Source organism: Setaria italica, chromosome I (genome assembly GCF_000263155.2).
Source record: "Setaria italica strain Yugu1 chromosome I, Setaria_italica_v2.0, whole genome shotgun sequence".
NCBI classification, from domain to species: domain Eukaryota; kingdom Viridiplantae; phylum Streptophyta; class Magnoliopsida; order Poales; family Poaceae; genus Setaria; species Setaria italica.
The window spans coordinates 36,125,196-36,140,972 of NC_028450.1; the positions used below are offsets into that span (position 1 = coordinate 36,125,196).

The 15,777-nt window shown below is 52.2% G+C and overlaps 3 protein-coding genes across 3 annotated transcripts; all 3 read left to right on the forward strand.

Annotated features, from left to right (window-relative positions):
• Positions 1-351: 351 nt before the first annotated feature.
• Positions 352-1,757, forward strand: LOC101768306 (putative transcription factor bHLH086). Its single transcript, XM_004953593.2, has 4 exons — positions 352-876; positions 959-1,075; positions 1,193-1,324; positions 1,433-1,757. The coding sequence occupies exons 1-4, from the start codon at positions 352-354 to the stop codon at positions 1,550-1,552; spliced, it is 894 nt and encodes a 297-aa protein (XP_004953650.1). The 3' UTR covers positions 1,553-1,757.
• Positions 1,758-4,917: 3,160 nt separating this feature from the next.
• On the forward strand, positions 4,918-7,567 carry LOC101768710 (putative receptor-like protein kinase At4g00960). Its single transcript, XM_004953594.2, has 7 exons — positions 4,918-5,123; positions 5,241-5,348; positions 5,462-5,607; positions 5,719-5,929; positions 6,401-6,638; positions 6,744-6,894; positions 7,001-7,567. The coding sequence occupies exons 1-7, from the start codon at positions 4,943-4,945 to the stop codon at positions 7,322-7,324; spliced, it is 1,359 nt and encodes a 452-aa protein (XP_004953651.1). The 5' UTR covers positions 4,918-4,942; the 3' UTR covers positions 7,325-7,567.
• Positions 7,568-12,710: 5,143 nt separating this feature from the next.
• Positions 12,711-15,185, forward strand: LOC101769114 (uncharacterized GPI-anchored protein At4g28100). Its single transcript, XM_004953595.2, has 2 exons — positions 12,711-13,605; positions 14,742-15,185. The coding sequence occupies exons 1-2, from the start codon at positions 12,889-12,891 to the stop codon at positions 15,135-15,137; spliced, it is 1,113 nt and encodes a 370-aa protein (XP_004953652.1). The 5' UTR covers positions 12,711-12,888; the 3' UTR covers positions 15,138-15,185.
• Positions 15,186-15,777: the final 592 nt, after the last annotated feature.

A 15,777-nucleotide genomic window follows, 5' to 3' on the forward strand; every position in this document is an offset into this window, starting at 1 on the left:
CAGTATCCGAAGCACATTACCGAGCATCGAAGCCAGGGGATTAACAGTATCTGAAGCACATTGTCCTCCGATTATCCCTAATTTGATCGGCAGCTCGACCGCCTAGCTACCTCGCGCAATTAATGCACCAGGCTGCACTGCATCTGTGGAGAACTGGAGATCCTCCTTGCCCCCCATGTGCATGGCGTCACCACTCATCACTCCCCAGTCGCGTATATATAATAAGCCACACCCCATGGCGGGAACGAAGCACACTCCTCCAGAACGCACCAGAGCGTAGCGATAGCAACCGTGTGTGTGGTGTAGAGTTGCTACTTCCCAACTAAGGAACAGAGGGCATTGATCGTGATCATGGCGTTAGTGAGGGAGCACGCGGCGTACGGAGGCTTCGACGGCGCCGAGGCAACGGCGTTCGAAGCTCTCGTCTACGGCCACGACAACGCGTTGCTGGGCTTTGACGCCGCGGCGCTGTTCGGGGGAGGGACATCCTCTGCCAGCGCGGCCTATGTGGCGGGCGGCAGGAACGCCTGGGCGAGCACCGGTTCCGCGTCCATGCTGGCGTTCGACCGCGCCACGGCGGCGGCGGCGGCGGCGGCGGCTGTGGGGGAGGAGGAGGAGGAGGAATGCGACGCGTGGATCGACGCTATGGACCAGAGCTACGCCGCCGCCGCCGCGGCGCCAGAGGCGCGCCACGCGCCGACGACGGCGTCCGTGGGCTTCGACGCGGCCACGGGGTGCTTCACCCTGACGGAGCGAGCGTCGCCGTCCGGCGACGCGGGGCGCCCGTTCGGCCTGCTGTTCCCGGGCACGTCGTCGTCGGTCGGCTCGCCCGAGCGCGCGGCGCCGGCGCGCGCCACGCGGAAGCGCACCTACGTGGTACGTGCCGTGCAATCACAACTCGGGACATGGTAGCTCCCTCGAACAGAATTCCTCACAGTTCGCGCGCGCGCGTGTGCAGGATGCGCTGCCACAGGCCGTCAATGCCAAGAAGCCGTGCGGCGCGGGCAGGAAGACGAGCAAGGCCAAGTCGGCGCCCACCGTCCCGACCAAGGACCCGCAGAGCCTCGCGGCCAAGGTAACCTAACTTCGGTGCCCAAAATTGAAGTTTTCTCCGCTTCGGCGCTTCCAGTACTCCGCTCCAATTCTTTGGGATGTTCCGTTGGACGTTGGTCTGAGGTGTTCCTTGCTGCAGAATCGGAGGGAGCGGATCAGCGAGCGGCTCCGGACGCTGCAGGAGCTTGTGCCCAACGGCACCAAGGTCGACATGGTCACCATGCTCGAGAAGGCCATCAGCTACGTTAAATTCCTCCAGTTGCAAGTCAAGGTACTTCATGCTTAATGAGCAATTTAGAGGGCACATGCATGGTGTTAATTATGTTCATGCCAGTGCAGTGCTGCGATTATTAACTCTTTGATTGACATATAATTGCAGGTTCTTGCAACAGACGAGTTCTGGCCGGCGCAGGGAGGAAAGGCGCCGGAGATCTCCCAAGTCAGGGAGGCGCTCGACGCCATCTTGTCGTCGGCGTCGCAGAGGGAACAACTGAATTAGCTAGGAGACAAGACATAGCTCTGGATCAAACGCATAATGATATATGATAGAAAGAGAAGGAGCAAACGCATCATAATGATATATGATAGAAGTTACTAATAACGAACCACCTCGTTCGAAGATAAATAAGGAGGCAAATTCATAATTAAGCACTACTGTAGATTTGATCTTTTTCTTTTTTAATTTCCCAACTGATTATGTGGAAGAGAGGCTTTAATCCCTGTAATTCTCTTCATGTGTACTACTACTGCCCCTTTTCTCCATGTTGTGCTAGTTGGGTTATTCAGACAAAGCAAACTTTTAGCACATTGTAAGAACATGAACTATTAGTAAACCTTTTATACTAAAACGAGAGGTGTCTCCCTACTAAAACTATTGAATTATTAGTCCATTATTTTTTTAAAAAAATCTGGTAGTATAAAATTCAAAAGGCGAACATCAAAACGAAAATACATTTTAGCATGTCTATAATCCAATGTTTGCTAATATGGTATTTATAATAATTTGCTAATCTGCAAATAAATTCTCTCTACACATGTTACTAACCATGTACGATAGTATGACTTTGAACCCATGATATTTGAAAATGCATGAAAATAATCATGAGTTCTCGCGTAATCGAGTAGGCTTTTCCCAAGCATTCACACGATAGCTTGATTTTCATATGCTCGCTCTGGTTTTGGATCGCAAATTTGGGAAACGGATTCGCTTCTCTAAAAGAGATGGGCTTTTGCTTTTCTTTTCTCAAGAAAAAAAAAACTAAGGAAAGAGAGATGGGGCTCCTATCTATCTCGTGGAAGATAGATAGGAGTTGAAACTTACAGCCTACCAAGATCCATCTCAATCCTATCTTCTTCTTTACCGCCTTCTTCCCTAACCCTCCCATTTGATAATGACCCATTTAAAAAATGTTGGATAAAAAATGTTGGTCCAACATTTTGGAAAAAGTTGGACCAACATTTTTTTCTAAAAGTTAAAGCAACATTTCTTCGGAAAAAAAATTTACACCAACATTATTTTGAAAAAGTTGAACCACATTTATTCGGAAAAAGTTGCGCCAACATTCTTTTTAAAAAAAGTTAAATCCAATATTTTTTGGAAAAAAAGTTACACCAACATTTTAAAAAAATTGATCCAACATTTTTTAATTGTTTCAACATTTTTAAAAAAATTATTGATTTTTTTTTCTCTCTGTCGGCTCCGGCGGCAAGCGAGCTTGCACGGGGCTGCATCGGCGTGGGGGCGGCGGGCCGCGACGGCAGCACGGGCCCCACGCAGAGGCGGCGCAAGTAGGGAAAGGAGGGGTGGGAGTTAGAGTTTGGATTTGATGCATCTAACGGATCTTATTTCTTCGCACAAATCTCAAACACTGGAAGACAATTCGGGAAGATGGATAGGATTGCAGAAGAGAGATGGGCTTCCCTAACAGAAAAATGGGCTTGGGCCAATTGGAGCCTCAGCCAGCTATCAGCTCTACTTTTGTGTAGGGCTTCGGCCGAAAAAGCGCGGCTGCAATCAGCCCAACATCATGTGCTGGGCTGTAGCGGATCAAGATCAACCACATTTTGATTTGCCCTGCAGTTCGTTTGGACACTAATGTACAATTGTACATGGAGCTGCTGCATCGTTCTTTTATTTTTGCGAGGTGGAGCAGCTTCATTCTTGTCTTCTGCCTAGCCGCTAGTCCGCTAACCCTGATCTCTTTACTACCAAAGCCCCTCTTAGCTTAGAACAACTTTGAAATAGTATCAGCACGTCTGAACTCCTACTAGAACACAGACACACAGTTAAACTACTCCGATGGTGATCCGCGTCCAAACATTTGTGCTCCCATCTCGGCTTCCATCCACTTGTTTACTCCGCGCGACTCGCATGGACCATGGGGATTCGATCCCCTCGCTTGACCAACCCGCCGCACGCTGCTTACCAAAACGCTTCCTCCAAACGCAAAGCCGTTAAATAATCCAAGGACAGCCCTGATCAGGTGGCGCGTTAGGTGTGTTTGGATGGAGGGATGGGATAGGTGACAGGGTCATCCTATTTTTACAGGTGTTTGGTTGGAAGGACGGTGGGACGAGGATGGCATCAAAGTGGAATATTCCTTGAAAAAAGTAGGAGGGGCCCGTCCCTCAAAATGGTCGGACCGATCTGTCCCTTGCGGACGACGCTAACGTCGTTTCGCGCAGTGGCATCTTGGGGCGGCGGCGGTGGAGCAAGGCCGGGGTGCCCGGGGAGCACGCCGAGACAGGCCAAGGCTGAGCGGCGGTGGAGCAAGTCGAGACCGAGTGGCGGCGGCGGAGCAGGCCAAGGCGGTGGTGGAGCAAGCGGCGGCGGAGCAAGGTGAGCAGTTTTTGAGCAGCTAACAGGGGTTCTGCAGTTTTTGAGTGAATGCCAATTGGATCCACAGTTAACGGCACGGAAACACCGTCCATCTCATCTCTCACCCATCCCTCCAACTAAACACTAAACCAGGGACGTTCTATGACCCCATCCCTCCAACCAAACATCAAATGGAATTATCTTATTTAAAAAGTAGGGATGACTCTCCTCCATCCAAACACGGCGACGTACGCATAGCAGCGCTCGATCGATACGTCACATAGGACCCTACGGCAACGGACTGCATCGGACCCACACGTCAGAGACCGCGAGACCACCGCTATCAGGGTAGACGTTGCTCTTGCAGGGAGCACCTGTCCCGTCTCCGTTTTTCCACCTTTTTTTTTGAAAAGTACTCCGTTTTTCCACTCTCCAGCAGAGCCGAGCCGAGCCCACCGGCAATGCCGAACGCGCACCATGGCACCACCACCACTACAACCTGGATCGCCTGAATACAAAATATGCCAAGGCGGTTTGACCATTCGACGCAAGGCTCCAAACACCCACTGAACCCGATCCCCTAGCTGTGATGATATGCGCGGTATCCTGTTTCGTCAAAAGGAACGTAACACACTCCCATTCCTTTGCTCGATACGCATTTCATTATTGGGTTCGGTGACAGGCCTCCTCGCCCTGCCGCTGCCTTTCAGGTTCCAGCGCGCCGAGTTCACACGCGCACGTCTCAAACATGGCAGGAAAAAAAAAACCAATGGGTTTGCGTCGAGTTGGTGCTCTATTGCATTAGCACCCCCCTTGGTGGAACCAAATTGCGGATAAGGACGCGTGGATTTTGTTTTGGAGGGGTTTTATTACCAAAATGATAGTGGTCACATCATCACACGACAAGTGCGTCGTTAGATTATGCAGCCGGATCAGAATAATAATGAAACTGAATTGAGGAACAAGCTAGGGACGGGAACAAAAACTGCCGTCCCGTGTCAGGAAAACAAAAGAGAAGTCCCCCACCTACATAATAACAAAAAGGTTTTCTTTTTAGACGCTGGTCCCTGCATGGTGAACTCCCACATTTGGCAGCCTACAAGAGATATCCAGACAGGGCTGAGGGCCGCCATTAATTCTCCCGGAGCTCCAAGGACGATGGAGGAGCCGGGAGAACGTATGGCCGGACCGCCGTACCTTCTTCGGCATCGCCGGTTGATGGACATAGCGCCGGCAAGCCCAAGCGACTCAGGTACTACATGTGCATCCAGGAGTTCTTCCTTGTTGCAGATATGTCAGTGTTGTCCAGTTCAGGCTGGAATTGGGGCGATTGAGTTGTTGATTGTGTTCTTGCTGCTGTTCCGGCCAGGGCATTCCGGCTCCAAGGGGATGACCATCATGGTGTCGATCCTGGTGGTGGTCATCATCTGCACTCTCTTCTACTGCGTCTACTGCTGGAGATGGAGGAAGCGCAACGGTGAGCTTCAGCCAGTAGTTCATGCCGCGCCGCACTTGTTGCATTTGTTCTTGTACAGCTGTACCAGTTGTTGTCATGTTAGTTATGACGAGATCATCTCATGGTCCTTGCAGCTGTCAGGAGAGCTCAGATAGAGAGCCTGCGGCCGCTGTCCAACTCAGACTTGCCCCTCATGGACCTCACCTCCATCCATGAGGCCACCAACAGCTTCTCCAAGGAGAACAAGCTCGGCGAAGGCGGCTTCGGGCCCGTTTATCGGGTAACTAACTTAGAACACTGTCAAATTTGCTGATTTTGTTGCAGTAAAACTCTTCTTTGTGCTATGAGATTAATTGCATGGGGGCTGATTCAACTTGGTTTCCTCGTTCAGGGCGTGCTGAGCGGTGGCGCGGAGATCGCAGTGAAGCGGCTGTCGGCGAGGTCCCGGCAGGGCGCGGCGGAGTTCCGGAACGAGGTGGAGCTTATCGCCAAGCTTCAGCACCGGAACCTGGTCCGGCTGCTGGGCTGCTGCGTCGAGAGGGAGGAGAAGATGCTCATCTACGAGTACCTCCCCAACCGAAGCCTCGACGCCTTCCTCTTCGGTCAGTCACACTCTGGGATGTTTCTTTCCGCCAATTCCTCCGTGAATTCCTCGTGCTAGATTAGTCGTGGAGCACTAATGTGGATGAGATTGGTTTGGTTGGTATGGTAGAATATACGGAGTACAGACTGTCAGATTTGGTCGATGGCTGGTTTGAAACTGATACGCGTGCCCATGGGAGGTGCACATGGTTACACCAAGTTTTCAGCTCTTGGGCTCTGAACTCTGCGTAGTTTACTGTTTTTGAGTCCAATTAGGTTTACTCACGCTACTAGATCGACCGCGAAATAGGTCAATGGGGAGCTTTGTGCTAGCATGAAAAATCGTGTTGCGTCATGCGTGTAGCAGAATTTCTAAATGGTTGGTGGTGTTAATCGATCTAGCAGGTCTTCATTGGTCCAATTTAAGAATTCTGGAACTGAAACTGTGAAGGGATGATGGATTAACTTGAGCCAAATTTGTGCGTGTTCAGATACCAGAAAGAGTGGGCAGCTGGACTGGAAGATGAGGCAGAGCATCATCCTGGGGATCGCTCGCGGAATGCTGTACCTCCACGAGGACTCGTGCCTCAAGGTCATCCACAGGGACCTCAAGGCCAGCAACGTGCTCCTCGACAACAAGATGAACCCCAAGATCTCTGACTTCGGCATGGCCAAGATCTTCGAGGAGGAGAGCAACGAGGTGAACACCGGGCGCGTGGTCGGCACATAGTAAGTGTGATGTGAATATGTGATGCAACGCAGCAATCAGCACGATTTCTCGTGACTCGTCAACTCTGCCGGATCGAGCTGACCTGAAGTTTTGCAAAAATGCAGTGGGTACATGGCTCCTGAATACGCGATGGAGGGCGTTTTCTCGGTGAAGTCGGACGTGTTCAGCTTCGGTGTCCTGGTGCTGGAGATCCTCAGCGGGCAGCGGAACGGCTCGATGTACCTTCAGGAGCACCAGCACACCCTTATCCAAGACGTAAAATCCTTTCCCCAAATCCATCCGTTCTCTCGAATCAATGGCAAAACTCTGTTCGTTTCGATCCTGAACAGGGCAATTTTTTTCTCTGAACTTGTTACGACAGGCCTGGAAGCTGTGGAACGAGGACAGGGCGGCGGACTTCATGGACGCGTCGCTGGCGGGGTCGTACTCAAGGGACGAGGCGTGGCGGTGCTTCCACGTCGGGCTGCTGTGCGTCCAGGAGAACCCGGAGCTCCGGCCCACCATGTCCAACGTGGTGCTCATGCTCATCAGCGACCAGACGCAGATGCCGGCGCCGGCGCAGCCGCCGCTGTTCGCGAGGTTCAAGAAGGTGTCCGTGTCCGAGTTCTCGCTCGCCATGAAGACCGACACGACCAAGACGCAGTCCGTCAATGAAGTGTCCATCTCCATGATCGAGCCACGATGACGAGCTTAATCGCCTTGTCTCTCTGTCTTTTTTTTTTCCCTTGGAGTTTTGATGAGTTTTAAAGGTGAAAGTTGAGATGCACGCACACATAGCAGGACGATGAAGAGGTTGAGAAACCAGCAGCCTCGGTTTAAAAATCCTTGGGGGAAGGCAAGATTGTTTCATTCTTTGAGCAATGGCAACGAAGCCTCTTGTATATACTACTCCCTCTGTTCCAAATTATAGGTCGCTTTAAGTTTTTTAGATTTATAGATATTATTATGCACCTAGACATATGGTATATCTAAGTGCATAACAAAATCTATGAATTTAAAAAAATCAAAATAATTTATAATTTGGAACGGATGGAGTACTGTGTGTGGGCTTGAGAAAATATCTGGCGAGCTGTACTGGCACAGAAAAGCATCCATCCTTTATTCCAGGGAAATCGTGGAACCATCACATATTCAGACAGAAAATGCTTTGAATTTACAAAGAGAAGGGTCCCATCCCTTGGTAAATTAAGGGTGAACACTGCAGAGCTTACACATATCCTTTCACTTGTAGTGGCACGGTGGCACCATTGATTGATGCGTCCAACTAAAAAAGGATAACAAGAAAAGGAAGTGACGGGTGCCGACTTGGCCTTGTTTTCTCACATCGTCAAAGAAAAATCCGCAAGCATCCAAGCACGCGCACCATCAGAGATTCAGAGGATACAAGTAGCACCCCCATTGCTGAGAATAATTCCTTGTTGAGCTACCCTCACGCCTAACGACCTCATGACGCCACCGCCCGCGACCAACGCTCACCTACTCCAACTAGCCGCCCGTCCACACACGCGCCCTGCGCAGTGTAAAAAGCGCAGATTAAAAAAAAAAACTTTGTTGCCGGTTCAGGCGGCTGCGGCGTCCTCGTCGGCATCTCCTCGGCGCATGCGGCCGACGGCGCCCCGAGTCATCACCGGCGCCATCATCTGCTCGTGCTGGATCCGGCGACCTGTGTGTGAGATCGTTCGGAGTTCGACATATGTCGAGGCCGTGGAAGCTTCTTCTCAGGCGTACGTCACGCTGATTGTCCGGCCGGGACGGAAAGGGACCTCGCATGTTCTCTTCGCCGCGCGCCTTAACTGCGTTTCGCCTTCGTAGCAATACAGTTCATTAGGAACAGGAAGCAGTTCGATCCCACCTGAATTCTGCAGATATCTCGGCGCTCCAAACGGGGCCTAAAACTCGGCGACTTTTTGGATCAAATCGATCGGGATGCGGATCCAGGCCAGGCCGGGCACGCGCGACGTTTAGCGAGGGGCACGAGCGGGGACACGGAGGCATGCAAAAGCGGAGGAACGATGTGAACGTCAAAAGGACAGTTTGGCCGCCCGTGCACCTACCCGGTTCGCCCGTCGTTCTGCTGCGCGATCGCGATCGATGGACAGAAAGATTATATGCTCGCGCGCGCGCGCGCGCGCCCTCGCCAATCACACGCCCTCTTCTTTTATCTCCCTGCTATGCTCTGCTTGGCTGCTTGCCTTGTTGAGTGTGGCGTGGCGTGGCGGAGCGGCCACATGATTGCCGGTTGAAATCCAGCCCGGGTTGGCCGCCGATGAGTGCCGCAATTGACGGCCACCGCTAGTCTACTACTCTACTGACTTTACCCGGGGCAACGGAGCCGGAGGTCGGAGCACAGTGTTTCGGTTTCCTCTCGTGTCCCTTTCCAGGAGCAGGGGGAAGGAAAGCGCACGCACTCGGTTCGTGCGACGCGAAGCAACGAGATCGCGCCACGGATACAAATATACAATGCCAGAGACAGAGTTCTGATTTGCTCCTCTCTCTCTATTGTTTAGACAAAGAGTTTAGTCTATTTCTTCAGCTGGCAATCCTCGAAGGCCTTCTGCAGCTCTTCTGTGTTTGCAGCCGAGGAACACACGATCTTATTGATGCGCATCTCATTTAGCTCCCAGATTTTTCCAGATCTCTGGAAAAAAACGTCATGAACTATAGCGAACTGAGCGTAAACTGGCAAGGTTCATTGTGGGATCTTGCTCGTCAGGATTTGAATCCTCGACTCAATGCTCGTATTTTTCTAGATTTATTTTAAAATTTAACCAGCGCTATTTTTTAGTCGGAGGTGACGTGTCCGTCAACAGCGAGGTACTAATGGTGACTTCGACAATCTTGAGGATTTGCTAGCTCAATCTTTCAAAGGTGCTCATAGTGGCAGGGTTATATGCGTGTATTCGTAAGGGTAAGTGTGCGTGCGTTTATGTGAGCGTTGTATTGTGTGATACGGAAAAAAATGAGTTATACTAGCTGTACATGCAAAAAAAAAACACGTAAGAAATTGAGGAGCATAAAAGCACAGCAGTGCCAGAGGCCCGGAGCCCTGAATCTTACCGTATCGAAAGAACCAGTAGTTTCTGGCCCAGCTAGATTGATAACAACCTGATGGACCCAACCATCTTTTATGGCAGGCCCATCCGGTTACGCACCCACCAATGATGGACCCAAACCATCTTTTATGGGTTGGGCTTCCAGTTGGCTTTTGGCCTTCATAAAGTTCTCTCAGCACATCCATCCAAGTTGTTTTTTTAGTGTCACCTGACCCCGGTTCCTTGAAATTCAGATTGAGTTCGTCACATGCTCCCAGTTCCAACTTAGTCTTGCTGCGGGTCTTATTGCAGTTTTGTGTTCAGGTTCGCTTGGGTCTCCCGCGATCTTGTCTGGATGGACAAGATAAAAAAGGAAAGAAACAAGAAGGCAGCAGCACCGTCCCTGTCCTTTTTAATAAGTGAGGAAGATGACACATGAGCCGGCATGTCGCTGCTTGCTGGCTGGAGCGGATAGCCGTGGCATGGAAGGAACAGCATGAAGTAGCCGTGAGTCGTTTGACGGAAGCAAGTCGAAGGAATCTGCAGAAAGAAAAATGGAGGAGGGCAACAACCAACAAAAACATTCCGTGCGGCCTCGTCTCGTTCCCGTCTCGCTTGAAGCGCCTGCGCCTGCGCCCGTGACCGACAGCCGCCGCAGGCGTCCACGCGCAAAAAATTAAGCCGGTGGCGACGTGGCTTGTGCGGCTTTTAAAGACGGACCCGCCCCGGCGCACCGCCTTGCCTGCTCACGCCCGCGGCTGCCGGCCGGTCTCACCGCTCCCGTCTCACGCCGTCACGCCATCACGCGCGCCGGGTGAGAAAGGATAGCTGATTTGCTGAAGACACGCGAGAGCGCACGCAAGCGTGCTTCCCGTTCCAGAAGGCAAAATAGCCACCTTCATCCCGCAACTATGGGTCAAAGCTCAATTTCATCCCTGAACTACTAAAGTGGCCGTCTCAGGCCTCAAACTTTTCTTTTGGGTTCAATCTTGTCTCTCGTCCTACGTGGCACTCCACGCTGTCATGCCACGTTAGCTCCAACACTACAACTGTCGCCGATTGGTGCATGTCGCGTCTGGTGGCGGAGGTGTTGGACTGGGGTGGGGTGGGGCGGAGGGATGCATCTATGCCATTCTTAGCCACCGCAGCTCCACACGGCAGCAAGAAGCATGGCGTGTTGGCCCTGCTCTGGTGCTTGGCGCTAATGATTTGAAGAAGAAAAACAATTATTGCTTTGATTTAGAAAAGGCAGCGAGGAGCAGATTTCATTGCTCGTGCTTGGAATTTGAAGACGGGGTGCAGGGAGAAGTTTGATCAAGAGAAGGCATGATCTTCCTGTTTTTGTGGCTGGAGTGTTGGTGTCGAGGGTGTGCTTCGGTCCAAGACTATTTTGATATTGTTTTCCCGCAGCGTGGTGATTTGATGCTGCTGCTTTAATAGTATCCTGTCTAGTAGTTCCGGTGCATTGGTCATCGGTGTCAAAAAAAAACTATTTAGGCTCTGTTTAGTTCCCCAAATCCCAACTTTGACACTATTCAAAAAGAAGATTCCCCATCACATCAAACTTGCGGTACATGCATGGAGTACTGAATGTCGACAAAATAAAAAACTAATTGCACGTTTTGTTGTACTTTGCGAGACGAATCTTTTGAGCCTAATTAGTCAATATTTGGACAATAATTCATAAATACAAACGAAACGCTACAGTATTGCTACAGTAATTTTGGTTGTTCAAAGTTGGGCAAGATCTTACTATTTTGTGTAGTAGCTCATAGCCTCGGACTGCTGCTTTGAATGGTCGCCAGTCCACGAGGGAGGGGGGAGATAGCGAGTCATGCTGCAGCTGACGTGGTCGAACAGCGTGGCTTGCCACCCGCCGGTCACGCTGTGCTTGACGGTATCCGCCGCAGGCTCGGGCCGCTCGGCGTGTCGCTTTCGCCGCGTGGTTCCGCCGCGGCGGCAGCGGGGCTCGCTGCAGGTTTTGCTCGGATGCGCGCAGTCGCGCACCGCGCCGGCTCCTTTTGCTCGCGGCATCTTGCTGATTCCACGCCCCGCCCGTGTGCTTCCGACCTCCCGTCGCTTGCTGCCATCTTGGGCGCCGCGTTCTGTTCTCCGAGTCAGGGTTGCCTTGTTTCTTCCTGTCGCTCCATTCGCTTCGACCTTTTTCACCGTCCTTGGCGGACGTCATCTTTACATACGTGGTGAATACGCTTTGCTCGCAGAACACTACCAAACGAGAAGACGATGGATGCCATGATTAGTACAAGTGCGGGTGTTGCTTAAAGTAGTGAGAGGAAGCAAGCGGCGTGCATTATCACCGGATGAGAGGTGTTCTAGTCCCCACTTTTTTGTCAGCTTAGGTATTTAGGCGCGTATGATGGCGTACTTCTAGCTTTCCGCTTTGCATAGTTTACGTAGATACTGACATATTTCCTCTGTCTTAAATTGTAGATCATTTTAACTTTTTTAAATTTATAGATATTCTTATACACCCAGATATATACTATATCTAGATACATAATAATATATATGAACTAAAAAAATAATGTACAATTTAGAACGGATGAGTATTGTGCACGGACTGAAACACAGGCACGCGTGGCTGCACCCTCTTTTTTCTATACTATCCACAACCATATCCTGTCCTGTATTTTAGTCTGTCCCATAATAATATCCGTGTCCTTCCAGCGGTCCAGGGTCCTTCCTCCAGGCTGGTTGAAGAACTCACCTGTACAAGGCGAGTAGCTGCGATCTGCTAACAAAACAATCACAAAAAATGGCCTAAGATCCTCGTAAATGAGAGAGACGTATGGGCTGCAGTTGCAGACTGCCAGTGCGACGCTAAAGAACAACGTCAACAATTTTAGAGTACGCGTATGATTTTGTATGTAAGAAAAATCACCAGACGCAAATCCTCAAAAAACATTAAAAAACTGAAAGCTGGAACGGGCTTTTGCAAAAGGCTGCAGCTGGTTTGCCGTCCGGGAGGCCGTTATAAGGACCATGCTACCACCATGTCATCATGCCCTTCTCTTCTCTGGCTCAGAAACAACCGCAAAGCGCACAGCATCCTCTCATCATACCCTCCATATAGACCTTCCTGTCTCTGATCACTGGTCACTCTCTCGCTCGGCCTCCGCCAGTCCGCCACCCTCTCAAACCAACCCGACCCACGCGCGTGCACCGGCGCACGCGCGCGCGCGCCACGAGCGCGACGATGCCTCCCCTCCACCGCGGCGCGCGCACCATCCTGCTCCTCCTCCACTACGTGGCCGCCTCCCACCTCCTGCCGTGCGCGCCGGCGACCCACCGCGCCGCCGCGGCACGGTTGCCGGACCCGGCGCCGCTCGACCCGGCGCTGATCTTCCCCTCGGCGACGCCCGTGCAGCCCGCCGCCGCCATTGCCGGGGGCACGATCCCGGCGTTCCCGGAGCAGTCGGACTCCCTGGCGGGGTCCTCGGCCACGTGCCCGCTCGCCCCGTCCCCGGCGCTCATCCCGGCCGTGCGGTCCTCCTGCGACGCCGACGACGGCAAGCTCCCGCCGAGGCTGCGCTGCTGCCCCGCGCTGGCCGCGTGGCTTTTCGCCGCCTACGCGCCCACCGCACTGTCGCAGCGCCCGCCCGCGAGGTCGACCCCGGCCGCGGCCGCCGTGGACATGCCGCTGCCGCCGGACGACTCCGAGGCGTGCGCCGGCGCCGCCGACCGCGCGCTGCGTGCGGGGGGCGCGTCGCTCCCGCGCCCACCGGGCGGGAACGGGACGTGCGACGTGGCGTTCTGCTACTGTGGGGTGAGGCTGAGGCGGCTGGCGTGCGGACCCGCGCCGGCGGACGGCGGGCTGTGGGCCCCGGCGGACGAGGTGGCGAGGAGGCTGGAGAAGGACTGCGCGCAGGCGGGGACGCCCGGCTGCTCCAAATGCCTTCGTGCTCTTGCCACGGTGAGATCGAATAGCTGACCTGAATGCATGATCACCCGAAACCTGATTGCCTGAAAGCCTTCTTGCATGAACATTTTACCATTCCCGTAACCTAGGAGTAGTTGTGCACAGAACGAAACACGGAACAGGTATTTCTGTTTCAATCTGGTCACTACTCATTAAATGATGCATTCACTTCCATTTCGAGTTCAGAAGGACAGTCAGCGTCCATGGAAGGATTTTTCATCTCCATGATCTAGCAAGACGATGCCGTAGGACTTAGCAGTAGGTAGGGCCGTAGGGCACACCACCTTGATAGCCAAGCTTCATTGATCACACTGAGACTGAGCGCCTGAAAGACACAACCAAACTGCGCATTGGCCATATTCTATTGCCTGCCTGACATGCTTTCGAGGCGACATGGCGTCGAACGCAAGTCTTGGACGGATCGAGACTGCACCCACGGGGCTACAGTAGCCAGTGTCCCGGCGCACAGGCTCGGCATTGCCTATATCTAGTTGTTAGCATGATTGGGGTGTGACTGCGTGAATGAGTGATGAGTGGCCAGGAATCATGAGATCTGAAATATTGGCCTGTTGGGTAGGGCCTGGAGAATGATTTGCTGGAACATGCCTCCACTCCCTCTCTGCTGCCCACTTTGATTGCCTGATGCATTTGGCCCCAGAGATGAACTCCGAACCTCCTTTCTTCCCTGAAAAGTCTCGGTGTCATTCCAAGAATCATTTGCTTTGTGGACAGATATGATCATTCCGGTCGTTCTATACTTCTAACAACTAAGAGCTCGGCTCGCTTTGCTTTATCAACAACCGAGCCATATGCATGCATGGCCACAAGTTAGGCTTGGTTCTCGAGACATGTCGCGGTAAGCACATGAAAGATTGGTACTTAGTGTCCTGCTACTTCCAGAGGTGTCTGCGTCGCAATATGTTCGGCACGTATGAATCCATGTGTGCCAACAGTAGCGGGCTTGTACTAAAATGCCGTCTGCTAACGGAAGGTAAATTTCAAGTTTTACCGCCTTTGTTCCTGTACGTTGTGGATTAACATCGTTCTGTACTACATCGTGCCAAAACTTTTTTTACCGTGACAGAGTCCCTGTGGATTAATCACGTCTGATGCAAGTCTGGACATTGCAGATAAAGCCCAATACTCCCGGTGGTGGCACGGAGGCAGTGAAGGGGAAGAGCCAGGCCGCCGGCCCCGGCCGGTCGAGCGAGAGCGACGACCGGGACTGCGAGCTTATGGGGCTCATGTGGCTGCTGCAGCGCAACGCCACGCGCTACGGCGCGGCGGCCACGGCCGTGATCCAGGCCCTGATGGCCGTCGACGAGGCGTCCGCCGCGGGTGTCGCGGTGGCGGCGGCCGACGCGGGCCCGGCCGCGGCGTGCTCGCTCCCCGTGGACGACATGCCCCTCCCCGCCGAGTACGCGCAGCTCAACGGGGCCGCCAGCGGCACGTCTGGCGCCTGCTGCTTCCACCTGGTTCTGCTGCTTGCCGTTCTGATGAGCTTCCGTGTTGTCTCCTCGCTGTAGCACTGGCTTATTGATGAATTTAATTTTGGCATATGGTTCGTTCATTGAGTTCGCGTTGCTCCCTGTTAATTCCATGCATATATCGTCGTGGCCAGCTGAGGACTGGAGCTATCTGACCTCTTGGCAGTTGGCGCATACGTACCTGAAAAGAGCATCGGCATCGGTATACGTAGGGAGGAGAGACAACTTATCGCACACTCACAAGCTGATATGGAATAATTTATCTAGTGGAGAAACTCACCGATTAAAGAAAAAAATACGATCATATTAGGGTGATCATGCATCATATGTATAGATTTTTATAGAAGCATCTAGCCAACCATGGTTAATCTCCGCCTCGTTCACACTTTTTTCGTCCATGGCTGCATCACTGCATGCATATGGAGACATCTACACGTGAGATATTGTCGAGCATTCTGGTCTATTTCGTTTTTTTAGATAGTGGATTTTGGTCTGTTTCATTAACCAACTCATCATCACCGAAGCGAGGCTGAGGCTATACCATGAATGGTTTGGTGGACTCTTTCTTTTTTTCCTTTTTTTTCTTTTTTTTTTTTGCGAGGAAGGTTGGTGGACTCTTGTTGGTAAGAAAGGTTCATCCATCGAATACCAACGTCAATGGTAGAAAGGTCCTGAGGCG

What these genes read in the sequence shown, in the direction of transcription:
- LOC101768306 (XM_004953593.2), top strand. Translation starts at nt 352, where the DNA reads ATGGCGTTAGTGAGGGAGCACGCGGCGTACGGAGGCTTCGACGGCGCC. An exon ending in CGCGGAAGCGCACCTACGTG is followed by an intron (nt 877 to 958) that starts GTACGTGCCGTG and finishes GCGCGTGTGCAG; the next exon opens with GATGCGCTGCCACAGGCCGT. An exon ending in CGCAGAGCCTCGCGGCCAAG is followed by an intron (nt 1,076 to 1,192) that starts GTAACCTAACTT and finishes TCCTTGCTGCAG; the next exon opens with AATCGGAGGGAGCGGATCAG.
- LOC101768710 (XM_004953594.2), top strand. Translation starts at nt 4,943, where the DNA reads ATGGTGAACTCCCACATTTGGCAGCCTACAAGAGATATCCAGACAGGG. An exon ending in GGCAAGCCCAAGCGACTCAG is followed by an intron (nt 5,124 to 5,240) that starts GTACTACATGTG and finishes TGTTCCGGCCAG; the next exon opens with GGCATTCCGGCTCCAAGGGG. An exon ending in GCTTCGGGCCCGTTTATCGG is followed by an intron (nt 5,608 to 5,718) that starts GTAACTAACTTA and finishes TTCCTCGTTCAG; the next exon opens with GGCGTGCTGAGCGGTGGCGC.
- LOC101769114 (XM_004953595.2), top strand. Translation starts at nt 12,889, where the DNA reads ATGCCTCCCCTCCACCGCGGCGCGCGCACCATCCTGCTCCTCCTCCAC. An exon ending in GCCTTCGTGCTCTTGCCACG is followed by an intron (nt 13,606 to 14,741) that starts GTGAGATCGAAT and finishes TGGACATTGCAG; the next exon opens with ATAAAGCCCAATACTCCCGG.